Source organism: Solanum dulcamara, chromosome 9, assembly GCF_947179165.1.
Source record: "Solanum dulcamara chromosome 9, daSolDulc1.2, whole genome shotgun sequence".
Classification (NCBI taxonomy): Eukaryota; Viridiplantae; Streptophyta; class Magnoliopsida; order Solanales; family Solanaceae; genus Solanum; species Solanum dulcamara.
Window position 1 is genome coordinate 73,315,912 of NC_077245.1, and position 14,908 is coordinate 73,330,819.

A 14,908-nucleotide genomic window follows, 5' to 3' on the forward strand; every position below is an offset into this window, starting at 1 on the left:
AAAAGAGCACTATCTGTTAGTCCCAAAAGTCAGGCAATCACTCTATTATCTTTTGAGAAAGTAACAATATCACGCCTGTTTAACAAAACTTTGTTAGCAAACCGGAAAAATAGTTACCTAAACTAAAAACACTCTGGAGCAAACACTTCACAGCCTTTCCCTTTGAACACACTAGGATTGCCCTGCTCGCTGAAGCAATTAGTCAAGTTCTAAGCATGTTTCAGATAGCTGGAAATCCTATGTAGTAGATGGATTATAAGACGGGTTGGTTCTTTTGACTACCCAGCTTAATTTCCACATCCACTGCATTCACAGAAAGCTACTTCCATTTTCTCCCGAATTGCAGTTGGGAGGACCACAAAAAAAGAGTGAACAAAAATCATTGCCCACGGGGTAAGTTAGACCAGCCTTTAGCTAGTTCGACATACCACGCATTATAGGAGTCCATTCTCGCAGCAATATATGAAGATTAAAAACACATTTCTGGATATGCAGGAGCCCAAGAAGGTAGTTATTCAACAGCATAAAAGTGCAACCAAACAAATGTGAAATGCTTTAAAAAGAGTAACAACACAACTAGAATATGCTTTAACGGAACAATTTCATAGTTGACCACAGTTTTTCCAACTGATTAGGACTTCTCCATTTTAAAACATAGAACGGAAGATTACATGGGCTATGGAAATTATATAATGTTTCACAAAAAAAAAGAGTTTTAAAAGGTCAAGCTCTGGTACAAAATAACAAAAATGTGACGACAGAAAAGTCACAGAGCCCCCTTACTTTGAACAAACACAAGGGTACAGAACATAACTTACAATCAAGAAAGAAAAGAATCGACCATCTTTCAACTCTCCAATATATCAAATTGGTAAACAAAAAAATAATTAAAAAAAATAAAAAGGAAAACAACTGGATGCAGAAAATTTTCACCAGCTAAGCTCCAGAGTGGGAGACAGGAGTAGTCACGAAGCGTCCGTCCTTGTATTCATGAGCATACTGCTGTGGCAAAGCATGCTCACCCTACAACAGTGTGCATACGTTAAAGCTTTAACTAGTTTCATCTAAAACATGAAATCTGATACTTGAAGTTCACCTTTTTGCTTCATAAGATACAGTTTAATCTCTATTTAAAGAAAGTGAAGAGGCACCGAAAACCATGATCATTTTCCCAGGTTGAAAAGCTAGTCTTGCTTGCTTACGTGAAATCCATTAGGATAAAGCACAAAGGCAAAAATAAAAGGAAAGGAAAATGCGACAAGAATACCATGCATTTTCAGATGGTCAACAGAAACAAACTCTCTACCTTCACAAGGAAGGGTAAGGTTGCGTACACGCCACCCTCCCCAGACCCCACTTGTGGGATTATACTGGGTATGTTGTTATTGTAAAGAATGCATGATCACTTTTAAACTGTAGCTTAGCTTTACCATACAATTGTAGATGGTGTAGTTTCTTTAAAGAACAACACTCAAAACAGAACATAATTATCAGAGATAACAAGCCCCAACAATATACCTACACATGTAACCATTTCTTACAAAATATAAATTCATTTTCACAAGCAGACATGTAAGGAATATTGGCGACATCTGACTTAATGCAAAGCTTCATCCACACTAACAATTAAAATAAAACTGAGGGGGAAAGAGAGAGAGAAAGAGAAGACAAAATTACCCAATCATCATCAGGCCCATCACCAGGAACCAAAACATTGATTTCACTCGACTTAGCTGTGGTAAGAGAACCCTCTAAAGAATCTTTGTTCAAGTATAACTGGCATCCATTTGTATTGTCGATTGAAATTGTAGGAGCCGAACCCTAGCATCCCACATAAAAGGAGGGTTAACATAAGTCTCATGAAAACATAATTATATAATTGTTAATACTCAAATTTTATTCACTTTTCTAGACCATTACGTATAAAGTTTTGAACAATAAATTTTGATACCTGACATTGCACCTCTACACCGTTGCAATTGACAACGGTTCATGTGAACCCATGTATTATTCTTTTTTTATAAAATTTGATGTTTGTTACATTCCGGTTTAATTATGGTAAACAACTACTAGGGAAAACTTTTATCATTTCACCGTAGCTCCTGGTGTTATCAAATTTCCAATTTCTTGACATGTTTCAAGTCTTAAAAAAATCATAGTATTAAAGTATCAAGAAATGAAAATAAAACATTATGAAGAGAAATTCTTCTTGTTGGGTGAAAAGTCATACTCATGGGGAGGAGAAAACAGAATAGTTATGAATATTTTGGTCAAACTTTTAGGTATGTATTTTCAATCTTACATATTGAGGAGGTATCCACTTCAACTTTTGTTGCCTAATTTTCAATGTCCTAAAACCTGGTCCCCGCCCCCCCCCCCCTTTCTACACCCTAAGTACACTTCCTCTCTTGCTTCAATTATTGAATTGAGAAAGTAATGAATGGTCAAGAAACCAGACTCCATTATTGTTTTGTTGGGAAAAAGGACAGTTTTGCTACTTTTTTTTTTCTATAGCTGTCAGCTGTGGACTGTACAATTACAAGTAAGATCACTAGCAAAAGAGAGAGAGAAATCATTCTTCATCACATACTACTCTTAGCATTCAACAGGTAAAATAAAGAAGTTGTTAGTAATTGAAGGAACAAACATTTATCTTCTCAAAAAATCACTTTGTGTTTCCTTGTTTTGATTTGCAGATTTCAAAAATGGATATTGGCTTAGCAGTTGGTGGTTCATTTCTCTCTTCAGCTTTAAATGTTCTCTTTGATAGGCTTGCTCCTAACGGTGATCTGCTCAACATGTTTCAGAAGCATACGAATGATGTTCGGATCTTAGAGAAGCTGAAAATGACTTTGCTTGGTCTTCAAGCTGTGCTAAGTGATGCAGAGAATAAGCAGACATCAAATCAATTTGTGAGACAGTGGCTTAATGAGCTTCGAGATGCTGTGGACTCTGCCGAAAACTTAATTGAAGAAGTCAACTATGAAGCTTTGAGACTTAAGGTGGAAGGTCAACATCAAAATCTTGCAGAAACAAGCAACCAGCAAGTAAGTGACCTCAACCTGTGCTTGAGTGATGATTTCTTTCTTAACATAAAGGAGAAGTTGGAAGACACCATGGAAACATTGGAGGATTTGGAAAAGCAAATTGGCCGCCTTGGCTTAAAAGAGCATTTCGGTTCGACTAAACAAGAAACTAGAACACCTTCAACTTGTTTGGTTGATGATTCTGATATCTTTGGAAGGCAGAATGATATAGAGGAATTGATTGACCGTTTAATGTCTGAAGATGCAAATGGAAAAAATCTGAGTGTAGTTCCTATTGTTGGAATGGGCGGCCTGGGTAAGACAACACTTGCTAAAGCCGTTTACAATCATGAGAAGGTGAAGGAGCATTTTGGTTTGAAAGCTTGGTTTTGTGTTTCTGAGGCATATGATGCTTTCAGAATAACAAAAGGGTTACTTCAAGAAATTGGCTCATTTGACTTAAAGGTTGATGACAATCTTAATCAGCTACAAGTCAAATTGAAGGAAAGCTTAAAAGGAAAAAGATTTCTTGTTGTTCTGGATGATGTGTGGAATGACAACTACAACGAGTGGGATGACTTGAGAAATCTTTTTGTACAAGGAGATATAGGAAGTAAGATCATTGTGACGACACGTAAAGAGAGTGTTGCCTTGATGATGGGAAATGAGCAAATTAGCATGGACAATTTGTCAATTGAAGAATCTTGGTCTTTATTTAAAAGACATGCATTTGAAAACATGGATCCTATGGGACATCCAGAACTTGAAGAGGTCGGAAAACAAATTGCAGCTAAATGCAAAGGACTGCCCTTAGCTCTGAAGACGCTCGCTGGCATGTTACGCTCTAAATCAGAGGTCAAATGGTGGAAACGTATTTTGAGAAGTGAAATATGGGAGCTGCCAGACAACGACATATTGCCTGCGTTGACGTTGAGCTACAATGATCTTCCCTCTCATTTAAAACGATGTTTTTCTTATTGTGCAATATTTCCTAAAGATTATCCATTTAGGAAAGAACAAGTTATTCATCTGTGGATTGCTAATGGTCTCGTACCACATGAAGATGAAATAATTCAAGATTCAGGCAACCAATACTTTCTTGAGTTGAGATCAAGATCATTATTCGAAAGGGTCCCAAATCCTTCTGAAGGGAACATAGGGAAATTCTTGATGCATGACCTTGTCAACGATTTAGCCCAAATTGCATCTTCAAAACTTTGTATCAGGTTGGAAGAGAGCCAAGGATCTCATATGTTGGAAAAAAGTCGGCACTTATCATATTCAATGGGAGATTGTGGTGACTTTGAGAAATTGACACCCCTCTACAAATTGGAGCAGCTGAGGACATTGCTTCCAATCAGTTTCCAATATCCTGGTGCTCCACTTAGCAAGAGGGTGCTGCATAACATACTGCCAAGACTAAGATCTTTGAGGGCATTATCGTTGTCTCATTACTCGATTAGGGAGTTGCCGGATGACTTGTTTATCAAATTAAAGCTCCTCAGATTTTTGGACCTTTCTCGAACATGTATTAAAAAGTTGCCTGATTCCATTTGTGTATTGTATAACTTAGAGACACTTCTCCTGTCATCTTGTGCTGATCTTAAGGAGCTACCTCTGCAGATGGAGAAGTTGATCAATTTGCATCACCTCGACATTAGCAACACTTCTCTCTTGAAGATGCCGCTACATCTAAGCAAGTTGAAAAGTCTCCATGTGCTAGTGGGAGCCAAGTTTCTTCTAAGTGGTTTGAGAATGGAAGATTTGGGTGAAGTAGAGAACTTGTATGGATCTCTATCAGTTCTGGAGTTGCAAAATGTAGTTGATAGAAGGGAAGCTCTGAAGGCAAAGATGAAGGAGAAGAATCATGTTGAGAAGTTGTCTTTGGAGTGGAGTGAAAGTAGTGCCGACAATTCACAAACTGAAAGAGACATACTTGATGAGCTACACCCACACACAAACATAAAAGAACTCCAAATCACCGGATATAGAGGAACAAAATTTCCAAATTGGCTAGCTGATCATTCGTTTCTTAAGCTAGTACAATTGTCTCTTAGCATGTGCATGGACTGTGATTCCTTGCCAGCACTAGGACAGCTTCCTTCTTTGAAAATCCTTTCCATCAGAGAGATGCATCGAATAACAGAGGTGACGGAAGAATTCTATGGCAATTCGTCCTCCAAAAAGCCTTTTAACTCTCTTCAGACGCTTCAATTTGCCGATATGCCAGAGTGGAAGCAATGGCACGCACTCGACTTCCCTAAACTTGAGAACCTTTCAATTGAAAATTGTCCGAAGTTGATGGGGAAGTTGCCTGAAAATCTTTGTTCTCTGATAGAATTAAGTATTTGGAGATGTCGTGAACTCAATTTGGAGACACCTAAACTGTTTACATCCCAACTTGAGAAATTATATATTTTTAGTTGTAACTCTCTTACCTCCTTACCTTTTAGCATACTGCCGAGTAGCTTGACGACAATATGGATATCTGGTTGCCAGAAATTGAAATTGGATGCGCCAGTTGGTGAAATGAGTTATTGTAAGGATGTGTTTCTCCAGGAATTGGAACTGGCAGGATGTGATTCTATAGATGATATATCACTTGAGTTGCTCCCAAGAGCATGCTCTTTGAGGGTAAAGAGTTGCCAGAACCTTACGAGGTTTTTCATTCCTACTGCGACTGAAAGACTTTCTATTCATAATTGTAAGAATGTTGAAATACTTTCGGTGGCATGTGGGGGGACCCAGATGACGTCTTTGATTATTAAGGATTGTTCAAAGCTGAGAGAGGTGAGGTAATATTGATATTGAAGAAACAGTAAATACTGCATCATGGAGAAAGACAAGTAAGAGCACAACTGAATAGCCCATGTTTAGCTTCAAACACTTCCTAAGTATGCAATCAATAAGGTATTCAAATATATATATAGGCACATATTTGCTTGACTAAGTAACCAGAAGATAACAAAAATATAAACATGAAAAACAGAGCCACTCCTGATAAAGAGAAGAAAACAAATATGAAAAACAGAGCGAATCATGATAAACAGAAGGAAACAAAATAACCTGTCAACGATGTCTTTGTCGGAGGCAGAGGGAAGGAAAATAGATTAATGGGATAAAGACATGCTATTGGAGACATTTATATAGATCAGTGAAGAATGTGAAAAGGTTTTGGAAAAACTTAAGAAGATGCGGAAGCATGTTTAAATAAAAGTTTTGAGTTCCCATAAACTCAGAAAAATAATCTAATCATCAAACTTAACATACAGAAATATCCTAGGAACTGAAAGTCACCGTACCAAAATTCTAAAACTAATAAGTCTAGAAAATGGAGTGCAATCCTCAAAGAAATTATTAAAAGTTAACAAATGTTTGAACACCCAAGTCCCGAACGAAGGACTATGATAAATGAGAGAGTCCACGACAACGTGAAAGAATGGCTCACCCTTGGACTCGAACAAGATTACTCCTCTAGGCGAGGTCTCTCCGCAGCCGGCTGAATGTACCCTGCACTCAACAAAGACAGAGAAAGTGTAGTATTAGTACACAAAATCAATCGTGTACTGGTAGGATCACGCGGCTAGACAGTAAGCGGACCATGGACAAGTAAACTCGACATAATAAGCACATGTATACAGAATAACTTAACCAGTGTCATCTCAAACAATGTTCAGCAAGATCACAGTTCAACAATCTCAAAATCATATAACTTCACATAAAGGTCCTTTCATGGGACCTACAACCACTTAACTTGTGTTGGAACGTGACACCCGATCTAAGATTTGTGTCAGAACGTGACACCCGATTCAAATATGTGTCGGAACGTGACACCCGAATCAATTTATGTGTCGAAACTGACACCCGATCTCAATATACAAAACAGCCACAATTACATTCAATATTCAACATCGTGTTACCAAGAACAATTTTATCATAAAACAGACCAGCAAGTGATTATTTCACATAAAATCTAGCATGTTTCCCTATTCATATACACATATGCATACCATGAAGGAATTTAACAAGTACATGAAACACATATGGAAAACAAAACCATCACCTACCTCGAATTCGAGCTTCAACACCTTAAAGTGCAAGAGCTTTCCCTTTCCGGGTTCGTTCCTCTTGTTCTTGGTGTAAAAACAGTAAATATGTACAAAGGATCAACAAAATGACCTAACTTTCATGAAAATAACACAATTTTCATCCTATGCCAAGCCCATGATCCTAATCCCACCCTAGGGCTATTTTCCACCTTTACCCATAGACCAAACCCTCCCACAATGATGACCCATCCTATTTAATAAGTATTAAGAATCGAAGAATGAGTTTAGGGAGTAAACCGTTTCTGGGTTTTTCTTGTCTAAATTCGGGACTGTCCCTCTCTGGCGGGACCCATCTCGCCCTAACAGCCCTGCTCTAGCAGGATATGCAGAAACAGTGAGCTCGTATTTTGATCTCCAAGACTCCATTTCACAACACACCCCCTTCCAAAGACGTATTGAAATATACCCTTTACGCTAAGTCCAATTCCAAGAGTTTTACTCGCCCGAATGCGATTTCGTGAAGCCGTAAATGCTCCGTATCGTCTTGGATATCAGCTTACCCAATAAAATTAGAGATTATATACCCACCATTCACAAGGTCACCCTATGACTCACCTGACTCAGAATTCGTCCAAGTCTGGCCTAGGCTAATTTTTTTCAAAGTTACTACCCCAAGCTTTCTGGCTTAAAATCCTTTCTCATTGGCCTATTCATAACGACGAGGACAGATCATTATAATAGATACCAATTTGCCGATCACTTGTCCCCGAGTGACTAACTAGGGAAAAAAAGGCTAAGGTAGATATAGAATAGTACCTGTTTTGACGAACAGTTGAGTATACTTGTCTCGCATGTCCTTCTCAGTCTCCCAAGTAGCCTCCTCCACCGAACAATGTTTCCATTGCACTTTAACCATATTGATCTCTTTAGTCCTCAACTTCCGGACATCACGATCAAAGATTGCAACTGGCTCTTACTCATAGTGAAGGTGCTTGTCTAACAACTTCCGGACATCACGATTAGGTTCTTGTTGTTTGAGTTATATGTTTTTTAAAATACTCTTCATTTGTGTCTTTCTTCACTAAAACATGTGCTTCAGTTTGCTCTTTCTTCTCCTTTTGCCTTTTAAGACTGATCTGTAATATGTAATATGCCTACATGAACATTTTATGGGAGTAATCGTCTTCGTCATAATGGAAGGCACCTTTCCTCTCGTGCTCTGCTATCCTGTGAAAATTGATATATGTATGTGTGTTGCAACTTATCAATTAGCAATTATAGAGATTGTTGACGATAATTGATCTGAGAATCTACTGCTTCGTTATTGGTGGTTCAATTTCTTCGAGAGTTGTCATATTACCCTCTTTTTTTTCTAAAAAGATTTTTGGTTTTCTCTGCTTCTTACATGTTATGTGTTCTTCTGGAACCAATCATCCTCATTTTACACTTTCTGCAATTTCTTGTTAGTTTGTTTTGCTGTCGTGGAGAACATGTATTTTGATATCTATGTTATTTTTCTTGATTTTAAAGAACAATAAAACGGTGGATCTAAATAGGGACCTTCAACATAGAAAAATAGAAACAGATCTTGTTACTATTTTATAGGATATAAAAGTTGTTTAGGATATACTCTCTCTCAAGTAAAGATAGAAAAAATAATACTTTAGAGAAAAGGAAAACAGAACACATTCCAATTCTAAAAATTCTAAAATGTATTCATGATATGTTATGCCCAATTAAGCACTACATAAAGCAAAAGTAATGAATAGACATAAAGCAAAAGATACCTTCCTCTATTGCCTCAATTATTCAATTAGTCGTTGTTTATTCGAGTCAATACTTTTTGAAAAGAGAAAAGAGGACAGCTTTGCTTCTTGTAGACTCTAGCTAAAACATAATTGTTATTCTTGTTTGCAAATTACTCTTAGCATTCAACAGGTAAAGTAAAGTTGTTAGTAATTGAAGATAGAAACATTCATCTTCTCATAATCATTTTGGGTTTCCTTGTTTTGCTCTGCAGATTTCAGAAATGGAGATTGGCTTAGCAGTTGGTGGTGCATTTCTCTCTTCAGCTTTGAATGTTCTCTTTGATAGGCTTGCTCCTAAGGGTGATCTGCTCAACATGTTTCAGAAGCATACGAATGATGTTCGGATCTTAAAGAAGCTGAGAATGACTTTGCTTGGTCTTCAAGCTGTGCTAAGTGATGCAGAGTATAAGCAGACATCAAATCAATTTGTGAGACAGTGGCTTAATGAGCTTCGAGATGCTGTGGACTCTGCTGAAAACTTAATTGAAGAAGTCAACTATGAAGCTTTGAGACTTAAGGTGGAAGGTCAGCATCAAAATCTTGCAGAAACAAGCATCCAGCAAGTAAGTGACCTCAACCTGTGCTTGGGTGATGATTTCTATCTTAACATAAAGGAGAAGTTGGAAGACACTATTGAAACATTGAAGGATTTGCAAGAGCAAATTGGTCACCTTGGCTTAAAGATGCATTTTGGTTCGACTAAACAAGAAACTAGGACACCTTCAACTTCTTTGGTTGATGAATTTGATATATTTGGTAGGCAGAGAGAAATAGAGGATTTGATTGACCGTTTACTGTCTGAAGATGCAAATGGAAAAAATCTGAGTGTAGTTCCTATTGTTGGAATGGGGGGCGTGGGTAAGACAACACTTGCTAAAGCCGTTTACAATGATGAGAAGGTGATGGACCATTTTGATTTGAAAGCTTGGTTTTGTGTTTCTGAGGCATATGATGCTTTCAGAATAACAAAAGGGTTACTTCAAGAAATTGGCTCATTTGACTTAAAGGATGACAACAATCTTAATAAGCTACAGGTCAAATTGAAGGAAAGCCTGAAGGGAAAGAAGTTTCTTGTTGTCCTTGATGATGTGTGGAATGACAACTACAACGAGTGGGATGACTTGAGAAATCTTTTTGTACAAGGAGATATAGGAAGTAAGATCATTGTGACGACACGTAAAGAGAGTGTTGCCCTGATGATGGGTAATGAGCAAATTAGCATGGACAATTTGTCAATTGAAGAATCTTGGTCTTTATTTAAAAGACATGCATTTGAAAACATGGATCCTATGGGACATCCAGAACTTGAAGAGGTCGGAAAACAAATTGCAGCTAAATGCAAAGGACTGCCCTTAGCTCTGAAGACGCTGGCTGGCATGTTACGCTCTAAAACAGAGGTCAAATGGTGGAAACGTATTTTGAGAAGTGAAATATGGGAGCTGCCAGACAACGACATATTGCCAGCGTTGACGTTGAGCTACAATGATCTTCCCTCTCATTTAAAACGATGTTTTTCTTATTGTGCAATATTTCCTAAAGATTATCCATTCAGGAAAGAACAAGTTATTCATCTGTGGATTGCTAATGGTCTCGTACCACAGGAAGATGAAATAATTCAAGATTCAGGCAACCAATACTTTCTCGAGTTGAGATCAAGATCATTATTCGAAAGGGTCCCAAATCCTTCTAAAGGGAACATAGAGAAATTCTTGATGCATGACCTTGTCAACGATTTAGCCCAAATTGCATCTTCAAAACTTTGTATCAGGTTGGAAGAGAGCCAAGGACCTCATATGTTGGAAAAAAGTCGGCACTTATCATATTCAATGGGATACTGCGGTGACTTTGAGAAATTGACACCCCTCTACAAATTGGGGCAGCTGAGGACATTGCTTCCAATCCGTTTCCAATATCCTTGTCCACTTAGCAAGAGGGTGCTGCATAACATACTGCCAAGACTAAGATCCTTGAGGGCATTATCGTTGTCTCATTACAAGATTAGGGAGTTGCCGGATGACTTGTTTATCAAATTAAAGCTCCTCAGATTTTTGGACCTTTCTCAGACAAGGATTGAAAAGTTGCCTAATTCCATTTGTGTATTGTATAACTTAGAGACACTTCTCCTGTCATCGTGTGGCTATCTTGAGGAGCTACCTCTGCAGATGGAGAAGTTGATCAACTTGCATCACCTCGACATTAGCGACACTCATCGCTTGAAGATGCCGCTATATCTGAGCAAGTTGAAAAGCCTCCAAGTACTAGTGGGAGCTAAGTTTCTTCTAAGTGGTTTGAGAATGGAAGATTTGGGTGAAGTAGAGCACTTGAATGGATCTCTATCACTTCTGGAGTTGCAAAATGTAGTTGATAGAAGGGAAGCTCTGAAGGCAAAGATGAAGGAGAAGAATCATGTTGAGAAGTTGTCTTTGGAGTGGAGTGAAAGTAGTGCCGACAATTCACAAACTGAAAGAGACATACTTGATGAGCTACACCCACACACAAACATAAAAGAACTCCAAATCACCGGATATAGAGGAACAAAATTTCCAAATTGGCTAGCTGATCATTCGTTTCTTAAGCTAGTACAATTGTCTCTTAGAAAGTGCATGGACTGTGATTCCTTGCCAGCACTAGGACAGCTTCCTTCTTTGAAAATCCTTTCCATCAGAAGGATGCATCGAATAACAGAGGTGACGGAAGAATTCTACGGCAGTTCATTCTCCAGAAAGCCTTTTAAGTCTCTTGAGAAGCTTGAATTTGAAGATATGCCGGAGTGGAAGCAATGGCACGCACTCGACTTCCCTAAACTTGAGAACCTTTCAATTGACAATTGTCCGAAGTTGATGGGGAAGTTGCCTGAAAATCTTTGTTCTCTGATACAATTAAGAATTTCAAGATGTCCTGAACTCAATTTGGAGACACCTAAACTGTTTACATCCCAACTTGAGAAATTATCTATTTTTAATTGTAACTCTCTTACCTCCTTACCTTTTAGCATACTGCCGAGTAGCTTGAAGAGAATAAGGATATCTGGTTGCCAGAAATTGAAATTGGATGCGCCAGTTGGTGAGATGAGTTATTGTAAGGATGTGTTTCTCCAGGAATTGGAACTGGAAGGATGTGATTCTATAGATGATATATCACTTGAGTTGCTCCCAAGAGCACGCGAATTGACTGTACGTTGCCAGAACCTTACTAGGTTTTTGATTCCTACTGCGACTGAAGAACTTTCTATTTGTAATTGTAAGAATGTTGAAATACTTTCGGTGGCATGTGGTGGGACCCAGATAACGTCTTTGTATGTTCAGGGTTGTTCAACGCTGAAGTGGCTGCCAGAACGTATGCAGGAACTCCTTCCATCTCTTAAAACACTGCGTCTTTGGAATTGTCCAGAAATAGAGTCCTTTCCTGAAGAAGGATTGCCCTGCAATTTACAAGCTCTTACTATCAGGAATTGCAAGAAACTGGTGAACGGCCGAAAGCAGTGGCGTTTACAAAGACTCTCCTGTCTCAAAAAGTTAGAAATCAATCATAATGGCAGTGACGAAGAGATTCTTGCTGGTGAGAATTGGGAGTTGCCTTCCTCTATTCAAAGCTTAACCATAGACAATCTGAAAACATTTAGCATCCAAGTTCTCAAAAGCCTCACCTCTCTTGAATATCTATGTATTCATTCCCCGCACCTCACTTTGCTTCAAAGTTTCCAGTCACTTTCCGAATCAGCACTGCCTTCCTCCCTCTCTAAGCTGACCATTGTAAATTGCCCTAATCTCCAATCACTTTCCGAATTAGCACTGCCTTCCTCCCTCTCTCAGCTCACCATTGTAAATTGCCCTAATCTCCAATCACTTTTAGAATCAGCACAGCCCTCCTCCCTCTCTAAGCTGATCATTGAGGATTGCCCTAATCTCCGATCACTTTCTGAATCAGCACTGCCCTCTTCCCTCTCTCAGCTGACCATCCGTAGTTGCCCTAATCTCCAATCCCTTCCAGTAAAAGGGATGCCCTCTTCCCTCTCTCAATTATGTATTTTCAACTGCCCATTGCTCAAACCACTACTAGAATATGAAAAGGGGGAATACTGGCCAAATATTGCTCAAATTCCCACCATACTGATCGATTGGGTATACATGTGATGATTAAAATGAATGGCTCTCCAACAGATGTAAGTTATTCTTTTCCATCATAAGCTTTTTATTTTTGCTTACTTCACTTTGCGTTTTTGTAAATTCTTTTCCTTTAAAAAATCTTAAAATTATCTGAACCTGATTTATCTTTATTGTAATTGTTTTGTATTTTTCCTTAAAACCTAGAACCTGAATTTAGTTATAGCTAAAAAACTAAATTACAATATAGCTGCAAAAAATAGTTTTAATTTTTTTTTATATTTTTTCATTCACATTTTTTTTATTTCTCATATATTTACACTAAAGAATGAAAAAATAAAAATAACATATGAATTAGAAATCAAATAATGATAATTAAAAAAATTCACATGTATGGATATATATTTTTTTACTTTCTCAAAAAAAAAATCCCCATACATGAATTTTTTTAAAAATAAAAAATTTAAAAATTATTTTTTTCACTTCCTTAAGTTGAAAAGGTATATATATATATGTGAGCTATTTTTATAATGGTGGGGGTATATGTGAACAATTTTTATAACGGTGGAGGTATGTGTGACTCATTTGCGTAGCGGCAAGAGTATTTATGAGTCACTTTATAACGGGGTATATTAGGCCCTTTTCCCTTTTATCTATTTATGATGAATTCCCATAATATATTTATTTGAATTTAAAGAAGTTTTAGGAAATAAGTAAAGTTCCTTTGTCAGAATTAGATGTTATAGACTTGCTTCTAATTGTTATGCGTTATATAATTGCATATTTCTTGGATGGCAGGTATTGGATTGGTTTAATCGAAAGTTTTTAGTTCTTGTAAGCATCAAACATCCCATGTCAAGAATGAAACTTTGCTTAATAGTAGAATGAAGATATCTTGTCACTATAGAAAATCTTTTAAATAAATCTATGCTGATACATTGTATTTTTACTATCCTTCCTACGTTTGGACACATTTAATTGTGCCACAACATGGATAACTAAAGTTTGTCAATTGGTTGCTAAATTGAATATATCGGAAATAATCTCTCTGCCTAGTGAGGTAAGATTTACGTACACCTATCTTCTTCGTATATACCCCCACATGTGGAACTATAATGGGTATGTTGTATAATTGCACATAGAAAGGCAACAAAGCTAATATGACACAAACTAGGGCAACTTTAGTAGATAACTATGGTGCATGTGAACTCATGGTCTTTTGTAAATCAATAGTATAATTATTTTCTTAAAGTACACATGATAAAAAATAATTTTGAAAGTGCATTGATAAGGGTAAATATGTAATTTTATTATTTTAATCCATGTATAATTAATATTTTCACCTTCTACCCCATATAAAATTATATATAAATTTCCTCATAAATTATGTGTATTAATTATGTAGAATTGCTAAATCAAACACCGTATAAAATAATACATAAATAATTTTTATACAATATTTGAAACTTACCAACCAAATATTGTATAAAATTAATATATTAAACCAAAACAATATATAAAATTAATACATAAATAACCCAATTATTCTTGTATTAAATTGGTCTGCTTTGTTTGGGTTCCTAGGATGTCCAATAAGGTGTATTAAGGAAACAATTATCAAATTACACACCTTATATTTTTATATTTTTAATTATTCTCTACCATTTATAAAAATTTCAAAAATTTCTCTTCTGATACATACGAATGACGTTAATACATCACGATTTGACATATAAGTCATTTTCATGATGCATCGCTAGTTGATACAAATCAAACACGCAATGTATCAGTAAAACATAAGTTTTACTGTTATTTTTATTGTGTTCATGATATATTAGGTGTTATAAGCTGATTCATAAGTTTTATTGATATTACAATGTTTGGTTTGTATCAACTAGCGATGTATCATGAAAATGACTTAT

At 36.9% G+C, this 14,908-nt stretch overlaps 1 protein-coding gene and 1 long non-coding RNA gene across 2 annotated transcripts; one reads left to right on the forward strand and one right to left on the reverse strand.

Annotated features, from left to right (window-relative positions):
* Positions 1 to 586: 586 nt before the first annotated feature.
* Positions 587 to 1,987, reverse strand: LOC129902649 (uncharacterized). The gene is made up of 3 exons (XR_008770134.1): positions 1,952 to 1,987; positions 1,678 to 1,821; positions 587 to 1,023 (listed from the first exon to the last, which is right to left on the reverse strand). It is a non-coding gene; the product is annotated as an uncharacterized LOC129902649 (long non-coding RNA).
* Positions 1,988 to 2,531: 544 nt separating this feature from the next.
* LOC129903783 (uncharacterized) lies at positions 2,532 to 14,070 on the forward strand. Its single transcript, XM_055979308.1, has 5 exons — positions 2,532 to 2,609; positions 2,697 to 5,816; positions 7,884 to 8,063; positions 9,096 to 13,045; positions 13,785 to 14,070. The coding sequence occupies exons 2-4, from the start codon at positions 2,706 to 2,708 to the stop codon at positions 13,014 to 13,016; spliced, it is 7,212 nt and encodes a 2,403-aa protein (XP_055835283.1). The 5' UTR covers positions 2,532 to 2,609; positions 2,697 to 2,705; the 3' UTR covers positions 13,017 to 13,045; positions 13,785 to 14,070.
* The last annotated feature ends 838 nt before the right edge of the window (positions 14,071 to 14,908 follow it).

Excerpts from the sequence above, each read along its gene's own strand:
- LOC129903783 (XM_055979308.1), top strand. The coding sequence starts at position 2,706 with ATGGATATTGGCTTAGCAGTTGGTGGTTCATTTCTCTCTTCAGCTTTA. Across the intron at positions 5,817-7,883 it reads ATTGTTCAAAGCTGAGAGAG|AATAGTACCTGTTTTGACGA; the intron begins GTGAGGTAATAT and ends AGGTAGATATAG. Across the intron at positions 8,064-9,095 it reads GGCTCTTACTCATAGTGAAG|ATTTCAGAAATGGAGATTGG; the intron begins GTGCTTGTCTAA and ends TTTGCTCTGCAG.